Source organism: Chaetomium globosum, genomic scaffold (assembly GCF_000143365.1).
Source record: "Chaetomium globosum CBS 148.51 scaffold_2 genomic scaffold, whole genome shotgun sequence".
Taxonomy (NCBI): domain Eukaryota; kingdom Fungi; phylum Ascomycota; class Sordariomycetes; order Sordariales; family Chaetomiaceae; genus Chaetomium; species Chaetomium globosum.
This window is the reverse complement of record NT_165977.1, coordinates 2,920,576-2,934,796: the sequence shown is the minus strand read 5'-3', so window position 1 is coordinate 2,934,796 and position 14,221 is coordinate 2,920,576. Positions and strand designations below refer to the sequence as shown.

General features: G+C 53.3%; 6 protein-coding genes across 6 annotated transcripts in view; 3 read left to right on the top strand and 3 right to left on the bottom strand.

Annotated features, from left to right (window-relative positions):
• Positions 1 to 183: 183 nt before the first annotated feature.
• On the bottom strand, positions 184 to 2,206 carry CHGG_03064 (uncharacterized protein; the record flags this gene model as incomplete). The annotated part of the gene is made up of 5 exons (XM_001229579.1): positions 184 to 1,014; positions 1,082 to 1,339; positions 1,397 to 1,676; positions 1,841 to 2,007; positions 2,174 to 2,206. The coding sequence occupies 5 exons, from the start codon at positions 2,204 to 2,206 to the stop codon at positions 184 to 186; spliced, it is 1,569 nt and encodes a 522-aa protein (XP_001229580.1).
• Positions 2,207 to 3,271: 1,065 nt separating this feature from the next.
• Positions 3,272 to 4,337, top strand: CHGG_03063 (uncharacterized protein; the record flags this gene model as incomplete). Its single annotated transcript, XM_001229578.1, has 3 exons — positions 3,272 to 3,311; positions 3,402 to 3,460; positions 3,522 to 4,337. The coding sequence occupies 3 exons, from the start codon at positions 3,272 to 3,274 to the stop codon at positions 4,335 to 4,337; spliced, it is 915 nt and encodes a 304-aa protein (XP_001229579.1).
• A 1,420-nt stretch (positions 4,338 to 5,757) lies between these two features.
• CHGG_03062 (60S ribosomal protein L32) lies at positions 5,758 to 6,551 on the top strand (the record flags this gene model as incomplete). The annotated part of the gene is made up of 4 exons (XM_001229577.1): positions 5,758 to 5,797; positions 5,943 to 6,067; positions 6,223 to 6,344; positions 6,443 to 6,551. The coding sequence occupies 4 exons, from the start codon at positions 5,758 to 5,760 to the stop codon at positions 6,549 to 6,551; spliced, it is 396 nt and encodes a 131-aa protein (XP_001229578.1).
• A 1,685-nt stretch (positions 6,552 to 8,236) lies between these two features.
• Positions 8,237 to 8,999, bottom strand: CHGG_03061 (uncharacterized protein; the record flags this gene model as incomplete). The annotated part of the gene is made up of 2 exons (XM_001229576.1): positions 8,237 to 8,378; positions 8,494 to 8,999. 2 exons carry the CDS (start codon positions 8,997 to 8,999, stop codon positions 8,237 to 8,239), a joined length of 648 nt encoding a protein of 215 aa, XP_001229577.1.
• Positions 9,000 to 12,046: 3,047 nt separating this feature from the next.
• On the top strand, positions 12,047 to 13,014 carry CHGG_03060 (uncharacterized protein; the record flags this gene model as incomplete). Its single annotated transcript, XM_001229575.1, has 5 exons — positions 12,047 to 12,109; positions 12,172 to 12,469; positions 12,564 to 12,643; positions 12,725 to 12,787; positions 12,886 to 13,014. 5 exons carry the CDS (start codon positions 12,047 to 12,049, stop codon positions 13,012 to 13,014), a joined length of 633 nt encoding a protein of 210 aa, XP_001229576.1.
• Positions 13,015 to 13,635: 621 nt separating this feature from the next.
• CHGG_03059 (NAD-specific glutamate dehydrogenase) overlaps positions 13,636 to 14,221 on the bottom strand; it is a gene marked incomplete at both ends in the record, with an annotated part of 3,338 nt that continues 2,752 nt past the window's right edge. The window contains 2 exons of the mRNA XM_001229574.1: positions 13,636 to 13,669; positions 13,733 to 14,161. Of these exons, the coding sequence (XP_001229575.1) occupies positions 13,636 to 13,669; positions 13,733 to 14,161 (463 nt within the window). The remainder of the gene's footprint in view (positions 13,670 to 13,732; positions 14,162 to 14,221) is intronic.

The following is a 14,221-nucleotide window of genomic DNA, read 5'->3' as shown; positions in this document are numbered from 1 at the left end:
ATACATTAAACGGCGCAGGGCATGGTGCTAGGCAGGGAAGGGCATGCTGGGGAGTGGAAAATCCGGGCTTGGTGGTATTTGTATGCACAATCCGTCTGGTCCCAACAACGACTCTATTACACACTACACTGTTATACAACCCCCAGGCGTCACCATCGCTGTTCGCCTAGGTAAACCAGGTAGTTACGCCACCTCCGCCGCGGGCTCATCTCCAAGCTCAGCTGCGCTTCTCGCAGCAGACTCCGCGACCTCCAACCGCCGCAGCGTCTCGTCCCTCCCCAAAATCTCAATCGTAGTCCACATCGGCAACCCCTTATCCCCACCCAGCAACGCCCACCGCAGCGCGGCATACATGTTTCCCCGCACGCCATCAGCATCAGCAGCAGCAGCAAAGCACCCCCGAAACACCTCGTCCGCCCCAATCGCATGCATCGCCTCCTCGATCCCTTCGCGCTTCCAAGCCGCCTCGCTCACGGCGCGGAACTTCTCCGCCATAACCGCCGCCGCCACAGCCAGCGCCGGGGTCCCGTCGTCCTGGCCCTGGCCCAACAGCGCGGGGTTGTCGGCGGCGAGCGCCCGCGCCGCCTGCTCCAGCACCGGCCGCGGCACGTCCCAGATGTAGTAGCGCAGCTTGGACAGCGCGGCGGCGAAGCGGTCGGCCGGGTCGTCCAGCGAGATCTTGCGCGCGCCCTGGACGAGGCGGAGCAGGTCGGGCCGGTAGCGCTCGTTTTCGAGGAGGTGGGGGGTGGGGAGCCGGAGGGGGCCGATGGAGGAGGGGGGGAGGGTGGCCGGTGGTGGTGGTGTTGATGGTGGTGAGGGTGAGGGTGAGTCTTTGGTTTGTTGGGCTTGCTCGATGGCGGTGCGGAGCGGTTGGAGGAATTCCTGCTCGATGGTTTGCTGCTCGGTGGGGGTCTTGGTGGGTTTGTCGAAGAGCCGGTTGAGGTGCTTGTCTTGGAGGAAGGGGAGTTTTTGGAGGGAGACGATGATGTCGCCTTTGCTGAACTTGAGGGACAACTAAAGATTTGTGGTGTTAGGAGAGGGAGGTGCACAGGTTTGATGGGTGGGTTGGTTGGATACGTACGTTTTCAACCATCTCCTCTAGGGTCATGACATCGCCTTTTGTGGGCGGAGCCCGCCAGCCCAGCAAGACGGCAAAGTTGAGGAGGGCCGAGGGAAGAATGTGGCCATTCTGGTAGTACTCCATGCTGGCCGAGTTGTCGCGCTTGCTGAGTTTCTGCCGGTTTTTATCGACCAGCAGGCCGAGATGGGCGAACTCTGGGGGCTCCCAACCAAATGCCTGGTACAACTCAACATGTTTTGGGGTGGAAACGAGCCACTCCTACGCACGCGTTACACAGTCAGCTCAGGCCGTTCTGAGGTGAAAGTGTGAACCTACGGCTCCTCGAATGACGTGGGTAATCTTCATATGACGGTCGTCGACAACATTGGCAAAGTGATATGTCGGGAAACCATCACGTTTCATGATGATGTAGTCATCCTCGGGATCCTTCTTTTTGAATCGATTGTAGATTATGTCCCGAATCATGAGCGGCTCCTCGGCGCTCTTGAACCGAATCGCAAACTCTTCGCCCTTATGGGCACGATCGTCGGACTCCTCGAGAGAGATGTGTCGACATGTGCCGGGGTAAAGGGTTGGTTGACCCGGATTCGTGGGCCTTCCTTTTTGTGTTTTTCTAGGGCCTCAGGGGAGCAGAAACACCGGTATGCCTTTTCCTCTCGCACAAGTTTATCGGCATGCTCTTTGTAGAGAGGGAGCCTTTCGGACTGAAACAGTCAGTCTAAAATGTGTCGAAACACGCCCCAAGAAGAGAACACTTACCTGCCGGTAAGGCCCATATGGCCCCTGCATATCAGGACCTGCCAATGTTGTGAGTTGCCAGAGCGGCCAGCGGTGGATGAGTTCAACGGCTCACCTTCGTCCCATGATAAACCAGCCCATCTTAGGTCTTTGTACAGCCTATCTTCTGCGTCTGATACGAGACGAGACTATATGCATGTGAGTATCTAGTAACCCCTTGACGCATCGTCTCCCAGCCCAAAACATGGTCTCACCTGGTCCGTGTCTTCAATCCGCAAAACAAATTGGCCCCCGGTTGCCCTGGCTAAGAGGTAGTTGAAGAGGGCTGTCCTCAGGGATCCGAGATGCAAGTACCCCGTTGGTGATGGGGCAAAGCGAGTACGGCATGGCGTGTCAGGTAGTTTAGTCCTATCTTGCGACGGCTTTTTCCCCGGATCTACAGTGAGACGAGGTGTGGTCGTGAAGGAAAAACGTTGTAGGGTCTGTGGAAGAGGTCTCCATCTTAGGCATCCCGATGATAATGGCCTACTCAAGAGCCCCCTACCTCTCAAAACAAAACTCTCCATTTCCAAAAAGATTCACGGGGGTTGTTAAAGAGCCTCTATGGGGTTGGTGTTTTGGTGTTTTGGGATGTTGAATGATGAGTTCAGCCACACTTAGAATCTCGACCCTTTGCAAGTTGACAAGGACAGTTGTGGCGGCTAGACTCTCACTATGTGGCGGTGCTAAAACCAAGCAGCTCGGTGTTGCCTTGATAGGAAGGAAGGTGGGGTTTACTGATAAGGCGCCCGCTCACCCATGGTTGTCACCGCTTTTTTTTTCTGGACATGTGCACTTTCATTGTGAAGATGAAGAGCAGGCGGCTCTCATAGCGCATCTAGGAATCCGATCGCTTCTATGACACTCTGCCGTAAATCGTAAATACGGCCTAATGAGTGGTTCAACACTGTCCGACAACTGATACCAACTCACGTCAGCTCAAGGATGCCCCAGCATTTGAAACATCGGTACCTCGCCTCTAGGCGCGTTTTGAATGCTTTGTTAGTGACAATCCTTTGATGAGGCACTCGGCTTTGTTGTCCATACCAGAGTTGTTTGCAGTTGAATTCCACGGCATAAAGCAACATTGCCTCGCCTTGCATAGCTGGTACCCAGAGCAGTAAAATTGTGACAGCCCGCGGACCTTCACCAGTCAAACAAACATAAATTCCGGTTGTCAGGCACCTTCGCAAACGGCCCCTTCTGAACGTGGGGCCCCTCTGGCGCTGCAGGCTGTAACTAAAATTTCCAACTCCCAACGGCGCTCCTCCGATTATCCCACCCACCACTTCGGTTCTTTGGCGAAGGCACACCCCCCACCAACACCGCCCGCGATTTGTTTTGTCCAGATTTTACCACCTGCTGCGACAGTTCCTCTTCGAATCCAACTAAAGCCCAAATAAATCTGCAATCATGGACGGTCCGGGTGCAGACGAGGACCTGGACCTCTACGGTACGCCACACCCTTGTCACCTGTTGTGTTTGGAGCGACAACACAACGTAGCGCAGCAACCATTTGCTAACTCGTCTTCGTGACATACAGCCCTCCTCGAAGTAGACAAGTCGGCTAGCCCCAACGATATCAAGAAGTCTTATCGAAAGGTGAATTTCATTACCCAGCCGAGATCATCCCTCGCACAAGGCACTGACTGATCCTCGCCAGTTGGCACTGCAACACCACCCTGACAAGGTCTCCGAAGACATCCGTGCCGAGTCCGAAGCCAAGTTCAAAGCGATTACGCAAGCATACGAAATCCTTCGCGATGAGGAGAAGCGCCATCTCTACGACACCCACGGCATGGCTGCCTTTGACCCCTCACGAGGGGGGCCCGGCGGTGCCGAGGTTGATCTCAACGATATTCTCTCCCAGATGTTCGGCATGAATATGGGCGGTATGCCTGGTGGCATGCCCGGTGGTGGCCCCCGGCGGCCGAGACGGAGCCCGGACGAAGAACAACCCTACAAAGTCACGCTCGAAGAGCTGTACAAGGGCAAGACAGTCAAGTTCGCCGCTGAGAAACAAGTCATCTGCGGTCAGTGCAAGGGTAGCGGTGCAAAGGACAAGGTCAAGCCCAATACCTGCGACCGCTGCCGTGGTATCGGCCGCCAGGAAGCGTTCCGTCAGGTTGGCCCCGGCCTCGTCCGCAAGGAGGTGATCCCCTGTGACCACTGCCAGGGCTCTGGTATGTACTACAAGGAGAAGGACCGCTGCAAGAAGTGCAAGGGTAAGCGGACCGTCAAGGAGACCAAGGCACTAGAGCTCTATATCCCTCGCGGTTCCTTGCAGGGCGAGCGAATTGTGCTCGAAGGCGAGGCCGACCAGATGCCCGACATGACGCCCGGCGACCTCATCTTCCACCTTATCGAGGAGCCACACGATGACTTCACCCGCATCGGCCACGATCTCTCGGCAGACCTACACGTCACCCTTGCCGAGGCTTTGTCCGGCTTCTCTCGTGTTGTCATCAAGCACCTTTGATGGCAGGGGTATTCACATCGACCACTCCCCGCGGCAAGATTCTTCGGCCTGGTGAATGCGCTCAAAGGTTCCGAACGATGGGTATGCCTCACAAGAGGGGGAGATCTGAAAGGGAGATCTGGTACCTCATTGGTTAAGATTGACTTCCCACGAGGACGGCTGGGCTGCCGAATGACAGGCGACCACGAGACGTCTTCAGAAACTCCTCCCACCCTCCCGCGGCACCTATCCAGGCTGACGAGATCGATGAGGTGCATTACGAGGAGGACGCCGATATTCGAAAAGGTAAGTCCCACTAGCACAAGTAACCACGAGCATGGCTGACAGTAGCTTCACAGATGGGTGCTCTACCAAGGCGACCCGCGATACGGCGGCGAGTGGGAAGACGATGAGGAAGACGAGGGCGGCCCGCAGTGCGCCACACAATAAGTCAATTACGGACTACCGGTCTTGTGGCAATATGGCATCAAGGGATAACCCATGATAAACGGGGGATACAAGTACCCTTTGCGGCTTTTGAAGCTAGGACCATCGGCCATGGGCTCCTCCGTTACGGTGTGGAGGCAGAGATGGGCCGCCCAGTCAACACTCTCCAGCAAAGTCATCGACGCGGTTCGTCGGCTTGGATAGCCTGAAGTTCATCGCGCCAAATAGTGCCACCCCCCCGGCTTCAGGCATATTTAGGCTTGTGGCATGATCGGGGGTGATTTTTCGCTGTTCCAATGCCAACTATAGACATGAGAAGTCGAGCAAACACCATGGTGGGGTCGCTTGTCTTCTCGTTCGGGGACTTCATTCTACATAGACGGGGCATGACTTAATGATCCGAAAATATTGTAGACGTCTCGCCCGGAATGCCCGCATACGTGATACTCGCAATGTGTTCGAAAGATTCCTTCTCGTATCCGACTTGATTTCTGATGCTCGTGGGATACTGGTGGTGCTCGGGGAGTTGTGATCTCACCTCTGGAGGATGCGAAGTGCAGGCTCCCGGCCCTCACCCGAAGGTCATACTCGTAATTATTGCATTCAACGTCTGGACAACACGGCGAGGAAAAGCAAAAGATTAATCGCGTCGAGGTAGTGATGCTCCTGCTACCATGAAGTTCAACAAGTGATGGTGTTCTTGGCCCCTCGCTGTCACTTATCGATAAGAGGCGGGCCCCATGCCTCGCCGTTCTGCCAAGCTGAGACCCGCATCGAAATATGCACAGACCACTCAGCCTTAACAATTTTCACACAACCCTAAGCCCACCAGCTCGACCAATTTCTGGAATTTTTCCCAAGGTAGGTCCCGACCGTGACGACGCCAAATTCGACCATCACCCGACAACAATACCGTCAAGGTAAAAACCACCCGTTTTGCTGCCATTATCAGCTCCATATTCCCAATTACTCTCCATTCTAACAAACCGCACAGATGGTTGCCGCCAAGAAGCACATCCCGATCGTGAAGAAGCGTACGTCCCTCGAGCCCTCTCTCTCCACCGATTGATCTCCCGAACCACCGAACAAGCCCTTCACATCTCACGCCGAGATACCGAACTTTGAGTCAACGATGGGATTTTTTAGAGCGCGAATGTTGACAAGCATGTTGGTTTGTAGGCACTAAGCGCTTCATGCGCCACCAGAGCGATCGCTTCAAATGTGTCGACGCGGCGTGGCGCAAGCCCAAGGGTATTGACAACCGGGTCCGGAGGCGCTTCAGGGGCACTCTGGCTATGCCCTCGGTATGTGGCAACCTCTTCTTGGGTCCTATTGCGGGCGAAGTTCTCGAAGAGTCGGGACTTGGGAAACAACAGTGGGATTAGCGGCCTGCTCGGACCTCTGCTGCGCGGGAGACGAGGAATCACGGCTAACAGGAGGATTCTCCTCGCGCTTGCAGATCGGCTATGGCTCCAACAAGAAGACCCGCCACATGATGCCTTCGGGCCACAAGGCTTTCCTCGTCAGCAACGTCCAGGACGTCGAGCTCCTCCTTATGCACAACAAGACTTACGCCGCAGAGTACGTGCTCACTCGTATCCAACCTCGAGCGGAATGCCGCCGACAGAAATTGTGGGATGTGTCATTGGGGCAATACAGGGCTAACGCGGTCTCTCCAGGATCGCCCACAACGTCTCCTCGAGGAAGCGGGTCGACATCATTGCGCGGGCGAAGCAATTAGGTGTCAAGGTCACCAACGCGAAGGCGAAGGTCACGACGGAGGTCTAAGCGGCAACCAACAGTTACGGGGCAACTTCTTTCTGTGTTTTGGAGCATCTCGGGCGGTCTTAGGGAAAGGTCTGCTATTTGTCTGCGATTGCCTAGCACCCACCCAAGCTAGTGAATACAATTGCGGCCTCCTTCGTCACGGGCAAACAGGCAACAGCCGACGTCGGCTGGTAGGGTTCTCTATCGGCGTCACTGGGGCGGCGTATCCGGGGCCGAGCGGCGATGAGTTGACGAACGACATAACAGCCGGGACGATGAATCAGAAGAAATACCCTCGTTTCCCCCCGATCTGCAACGTCTGCCCCGGTACAGTGACCTGAATGTCCAAAATGATGTTCGTGCTCAACGTGTGCTTTTTTCTGACCTTGGTTTTCTGAAAAAAAGTTTGCTGTCTTCCAAAGTTTGCTCTTCCTCGCTCAATAGCGCCGTGGGATTTGTTTAGTGATACCTTCTACGTACGGAACTTGTGAACAGTTATGGAGTTTCACAGAAAGTATGCTTGACTTCAGCTCCGTGTGTACCCGTCTCCAATGATCCGGTATCGCATTTACTGGAGCTTGGCTCGGGCTATTCGCAATATTTTTGGCGAGAGCGCAGCCCTTTTATCCAACCTGAGGGAGCGGATATGTATAACATACTACTACCTATGTGCCAGCAGCATTCGCTTAGTGGGCCCCGGGCAGGTAGAAATAGCCCTTGTTTTCTTGTCTTCTGTCTTTGAGAGACCCATCCTACAAGGTTAGAGAGGGGTGCCGTTTTTAAAGATTAAGTTCTCCCCCTGTGACGGAAAGCGCACCCAGGGTTGGGGTTGGAGGTGCACTTCCGCATCCGGACTAGCTCCGTTCTGGGCATGCCTTCTCGCGTTGCCAACGCGCTATCTTGTATCTTTCCTCTCTTTCTTCAGCTTTCGATTAACGGAATAGAGTGGTACTGGCAGTGCCTTTGAGCCTCGCAACCCCTTCCGCTCATCTCTCACACCCCCTATACAACACCCTTTGTATCACTAGGTACCTTACCTACCTAGTTACTTATTAGCATTGTCTACTTTTAGATAGAAATCATAGCACAGATCACGCTTCACGACTAATTGTCCAAGATGCTCTCTCCGTTGAAAGTGGTGTTCCTGAGTTCTTGTCGCCACGACCGATGTAACTACCTATTACACCAAGCATCTGACCCCACAGCTGCCCTCGAGTACTTGTATCAAACCTCAATGGCTTCGGCCAGCCAGCTACCTGAGTATCTAGCCCATCCCCAATTTACCGCCGGTAATTCTGTATCGCTCCTCAATCGGTGGCCAAGCTAAAGTTAACGCTGCTGGGGTTTTGAGGTTTGTGGTTGGTGTCATGCTGCGATCTGAACGGGTAGAAAGATATAGACAAACGAGACCTCCTTTTATGCATGCCAAGCTCCATGTGCATGCTATGGAAACTCTTACATGCTTTCGAGGTCAGGTTTTACACAGGCAGGAGCAAAAGAAGCCAAACCCAAGTGCAGATGTAGGCCAAACCTTTAGCGACGAGAACGAAATGAAAGCCATTTGAGAGCTGAAAAAAAAAGATTTTTATTTAATGTCTATCTTGCTGTCTCCCTTGCTGATTTTTCTTTTGTTTTTTGTTTTTGTTTTTTTTGGTTTTTTTTTTTTCTCCCAGCAGCTTTTTTTGGCCAGAGGGATCAGGTCTGGCTCAGCTGAACAGGCACAAGTCATCGAGGGCGGTTAAATCCTCCTCCGCAGCGAAGACAGGACCCGTATACACCCACGAAGGGATCGACGGGGGAACGACGGTGCCTATCCGTCCCGCAAAACCGAAGTCAACCAACACAATCCTGCCGTTTCCGTCCTTCATCACGTTGCCGGGGTTCACGTCCCCATGGCAAAACCCCGCCGCGTGGAGCTGCGGCAGCGCCCGCCGGACCTCATCCCGCCGAGCTTTCAACTCACCTTGCCCCAACTTGCAGAGCGGGCGCATCCGGTACCCGTGGATGCGCCCACTGTCCACGATGGGGCGCGGGTCCACCTCGGGCACCGGAAGTCCCCCGACCCCTCAGCGAGTTGAGGACATTAAACTCGCCCTCGATGAGGTCTACGGAGGGCGAGTCTGGGTGGGCCACCTTGAGGACCGGGAACCGATCCCCAGGCCCGTCGGAGGCGCGGACGGAGGCGTAGCAGCCGTGGTTGAGGGGCGACGACTGTTTCCACGCAGCGGCGAGGGCGGGAGTCAACGGCACGGGGGAGACTTCAGCATCGCCGACGGCCGGGAACTTGGTCAAACCGGGGCACTCAACGCGCCCCCACCAAGTGACCTTGAAAGCTTCCCGGCGGTAGTCGATGATGCAGCTGTGGGAGTCCCCCCCGGGGTCCTGGCGGGGCGTGACTGGGCACGCCCGGGTCCGGTCGTGGTGGGATTGGGCGGATAGCGAGCCGGTGGTGTCGGGTGTGTGCTCCATATTCGTGTACTGGTGTCCTTGCGGGGTGACAGAGCTTCAGGGTCGGCCAGCCATATAAACACCGCGTCGGCGCGCACGTACCTCTTCGATGACTCTTAAAGTGAGGTCGCCACCGACTGTGCGGCATCACTTAACGTGAAAATTGGCGCGGTGGCCTTCGCACAGACATGTTAAGGCGTGCGTGTGGCCTAGGCAATAGGCAGGTGTGTGGCCTAGGGGATAAGAGCGCGAAGATGCCTTGTTGACCGTATAATGGGGATTTGGGTGGTCATCACTAGAGCAGCGTATCTACTTACATGTATATATGGACAGTTCTCTGTACTAACTACCAAATTCAAAAGGTCAAACCAGTGATGGTCATTATAGATTCCGCCTCAGCAGAAGTACGCTAACTGTCTGACAGAAGGTGCTAGGGAATGTAAGTAAAGATAACATTTAGGAATTTTATTACAAGAAGTCTTTTTTCCATGCTTGGATTAAATTCCCATCGCCAATATTCTAGGACGTCGTGGAATATCTATTCATTATATCCAGCCCAGCACTCATAAAGAGTTCTCCTCCTTGAACTGTAGCGTTTTCCTATTTGAACTGTAGTGGTCCGTGCGTCAGCCAAAACGGGAAGGCGGTGAGCTGCATGATTCGGAGCCCTACTTTGGAGACAAATCATGGAACTTCGCTCCAATAGTCACCATTTTCATCCAGCAGAACGCACGAATACCAAGAAGTTCTTCAAGCCCTGATTCAGGAAAATACGCAAAACTCTCAATTCGAAGCTCGCCTCTTCACAAATCCCAGACCATAGGACTTCCCCTAAAAGTTCAGATCAAGCAAGAGCTCGTTGCAGGAGGCGTAAGCCGGGCCAGTGAGGAGACGGTGGCCTAGCGGGATGCTTGGTGGTGCAGGTGCACCATAAGGAGACCCTGTCAAGACAGCCTCTGGTTGGAGTGAAGCCGGTAACTCCTCCATGTCCTGCAGACTGCGCAATGACATATATTTAATAAGAAAACCTGAAATCAAAAAATTAGCACTTAAATAATCCATTCTCGATGCCCAAATGAGGGTATTCTCACTGCGCCGTTGTGGAATCGTAACGTTGCTTCGGGTGTTATGCTGTGATGCTGTGTGGCAGGCATCAAGCGGCAGAATTAATTAGCCGACGTTTTGCAGTGTTGCGCACGGACCACTACAGTTCAAATAGGAAAACGCTACAGTTCAAGGAGGAGAACTCCTCATAAATGAGAACTTGGAAAATGTCACGAATATGCCAACAGGAGGGACCCGGGGGGGGCGCGGGACGCCCCGAGCCAATCATTAGCAACCAATCAGGAGGCCAAGGAGTAGTCAAGGTGATCAGTGAGCTCAGTTGCCAAGGACAGACTGAGCACACTGAGCACCAGGACAGGACCACCAATAGGGAGCCGGGATGGCTCAACATTGATCAGTGAGCTCAGTTGCCAAGGGCATACTGAGCACACTGAGCACTTAGGAATCAGCTAGTATATAGTCACTCGTCCTGGAGAGCTCTGGGAGTTCTCCAGTTAGCAATCACAACTACAGTTCGCTACAAGCTCGGAAGCCTACTGTTGAGACAAGCCTTTGTTGTGAACCTAAGCACCCTTGAGAGATTACCTTCAACCGAAGCTGAACCCTAACAGGACAGGGTCCTGAAGTAGGTTCGTCACAGAAAAGCAGCCTTCATCTCTCACTAAGCCAGCACTTAGATCCTTGAATGAGTCGCAATGGAGGAAAACAGCCCAACCAGTAACACAACATTCTTATGGATCCTATAGTATCACTTGAGTGAGAGAAGACGTGATACAAGCCCAGCGCAGACGCCCAGGCACGTTACAAGTTGAGTACCCTCAGCCACTATGCTTTATTTAGTCTTCGGTATAGGAAGAATGAAACTGACTAACTTGAAGATCCTTCCAGATGCCAGATACATGCAAACTTTCTGGTGAAACCGATGGGTGTAAAACCAACAATTTTCAGCACTATTAGGTACCTAGTTCATCAACATTCCGCTTACGTCTTTGAAGCGTTTCGAGAGTTCAAAGCTCCGACGATCTGGGCTCAAATTATGAATTCGGTCGCTAATCCAGAGATCGAGTAAGGCATACCACAATCAACCGCTTTCCAATGCACGGTGCAGCCCTCCATGATTTCCAGCCTAGTAACGGGAGAATGTCATTGAATCCAGATCTTCCCACATATCCTGTGCCTTATCCATCCTTGATTTCTCTCGCGAGCCAATACGGTGACGTCAATCTACAATATTAGCTGCAACGGTGGGTATGTGAAGCCGCAAGCCCGCTACCTCATTGTGTCATCATATCCCGAGGCCGTCCTACCCGATACAAAACACCAGCCTCGAGAAACGAGGAAATGTATTGCGTGATCCGAAGCCAGTACAAGACATCTATTTTAATCGTCTCTCCAAAGACAGTGTTTGAGTTGTCTACTTAGGTAGGTTGGGGCCGCCATATCGTGGGAAAATGGCACAGTTTACAGGGTTTTCCTTCCCGTTTGTTCGTTGTGCTATCGGGATCCGCCGTGACAATCCAAGATATTCAGATGATGATCTTGAGACTTGGGTACCGGGAAAGGACCGAATTCCCAAAATACTCGTGTGACCATCCCGTCTCCGAGACATTAGGTATATGGTCAGTTACCCAGATAGCAAGCAGCAAACCAGCACGAGATCTTTGGAGACTTGAGAATGCCACAAACTGAGATGGCCAACTCGAGCGTCCTTTCCGTGAAACAGCATAACGGTCCACACAGGTTCCACACGTGATGAGGGCAATGGCACTCAGGGCACCATCAAACTAATCCTATGGCCATTCTGAGCCGAAGAATGGCAAGAGCAAGGCGATGATGACGCACGACAATCCAATAATAGTGTCGAAAACCCTCGTTGAGAAACCAGGCTCAGCAAGTATTTAAGATGCGTAGTTCTCTCTATCTGCTCTCTTCTACCATGTTTCTCATCTCTCACAACAACCTCCAGCGATCATCGTATGCCATACCTCTGCAACTCATTCAACATGACCTTCACCAACCTCCGCTCCATCGCACTCACCTCTGTCCTTGCAGCAGCCGCAGTCGCTGTGAGCCGCCTTGTCCATCAAACGTAAAGAATCCTCTAACCCCACCTCCTATTAACTCGTAGCCCCCCGCTGCGAAAGATAGCCCGATCGAGGGCTACACCATCGCCCCCGCCACGTGGGAGTTCAACGGTCCCGATGGTCAAACGGTTCAGCTTAACGGCACGGCGCAAGAGGTCGTGGCCCAATTCGACGTGCTCGTCCCCAACTCGCGGGCCCAGCTCATCGCTTCCATCACCGCCGCCTCCACCTCCACGAGCCGCCACGACGAGAACTCCCTACTAGAGAAGTGCTACGACGAGACCAAGCTCCATTGCTGGGTCGGCCACTGGGACTACGCGAGACTTTCCGCCATCCAGGACGGTACGTCGTGGCGTGGATTCCACGAATCCTCATTTGCACCGAGTGACCGGACCATTCTAACACTGTGCCCTCGTCTTTCTTCTCGTATTACCAGGCATCGACTATCTAAACGGCGTCCCTGGCCGCCCGTGGCACAACCCGCGACCCAGTACTTGCGCTAGGGTGTCCTGCTCAGTACGTCGTGCACCTTCTCAGCTAACTATTTCCCATGAAAGAATGATGGCTAACCAACTGTGATTCTACCTACACCCACAGTACGGTTCTGCCATATACTGGTGCAACGACAACCGATCCCGCAAGGAGCTGAACAGCTACCAGGTAATTCCGCCACACACACCTCGAACCCACATCCCCAGCCAGCTCCCATCAATACTTACAAAGTACCTGAGGTACTAATCCTCCCCATGTCTTCCTAGAACATCGCCCACGGCGCCGACAGAATCAAAAACACATGCCACGAAATCTTCCCCTCGATGACCCTGACCCAAGGCCAGATCTTTTACAAAGACAACTGGAACGTCATTGTCCGTGGTGACGACTGCTGAGTCGGTTTCGAACCTTCTCATCTGCCATACTTGATTATCCAGGAAGGATGCCCACTTGAGGACTTGATGTGCTACCAATACCTGATTTCCGGTTCCAAGTACTTCTCAACTATTTTATCCTCCCAAGTTACGCTTTCTCATGGCATGGTGATGAGGGGCCTACCAGTTTAGTATCTACCTATTGGCAAACAATCAACACCTTAACAAGATCAAGATACTGACGGGTCCATGTCACCGGTGTCATAAAACGGGCATTGCCGCAAAAGCAAGAACACTGGAGACTGTGAATGATAGGTAGACTCTTTCCCTAATAACGATGTATATATACCACTAGACCAAAACCGAAAACGTGCCCCCAATATGCTGAGGTTGAGGATCCAACGTGCAAAAAGAATCATTCAAGAGCAATGACAAAAGCAAGGAGAATGATAACCGCTATTAACAACAAAATCTTTTTATGTAACACAAGCGCCCTTCACTGATCCTGATTCCATGCCAAAATAGGCTGGGTGTGTTTTCTCTAACGCTGCTGCGGTTTTTGTACGCCAACCCGCCCAAATACAAAACACCAGAAACCAATGCTAAACAGTAATACCAAACAGGAGCTACTAAAAATCGAAATTAGGCCTTGATGTTGGCCATCCTCTTCGACATGCTATCGACACAGTTAGTACATGGTCATGCCAAATTAAGTAAAGGACTGGGGGGGTTGTCATACAAGTCGTAGAACGCAAACTGGCTCGGCGAGCTACCGCACTCATACACGAAGCGGCTGGCGAGGTAGCTGCCAAAGATGGCGCGCAGGTACGCGTCCGGGACGCGGTGGATAATGGTGTCGAGGCCAATCTTCTCGATCAACAGATTGGGTAGGGCGTCCGCAAGCACGGCGCGGCGGACGTGCTCCGTCTCCCACAGGTCCGAGTGCTGCAGCTGTTGGTCGAGCGTCGTGATGGCACTCGACAGCTTGTCCGAAAGGATCGAGCGTGGGACGCCTGTCTGCTCGTGCTCGCGCCAGATGGCGTCAAACTCGAGCCGGGCGTTCTCCTGGATCTTCGCCTGCACCGCCTTGACGTACGCCTGGTAGAAGGTAGGCGCGTTGCCCTTAGGACCGTGGCACATGTGTTCAACGAATCCAGCGTCGTCAAAGCTAAGGGACGCGAGAACCTCGAGCGACGAGCTGGTCAACGCCGCCCTTGTAGCGCTAGCG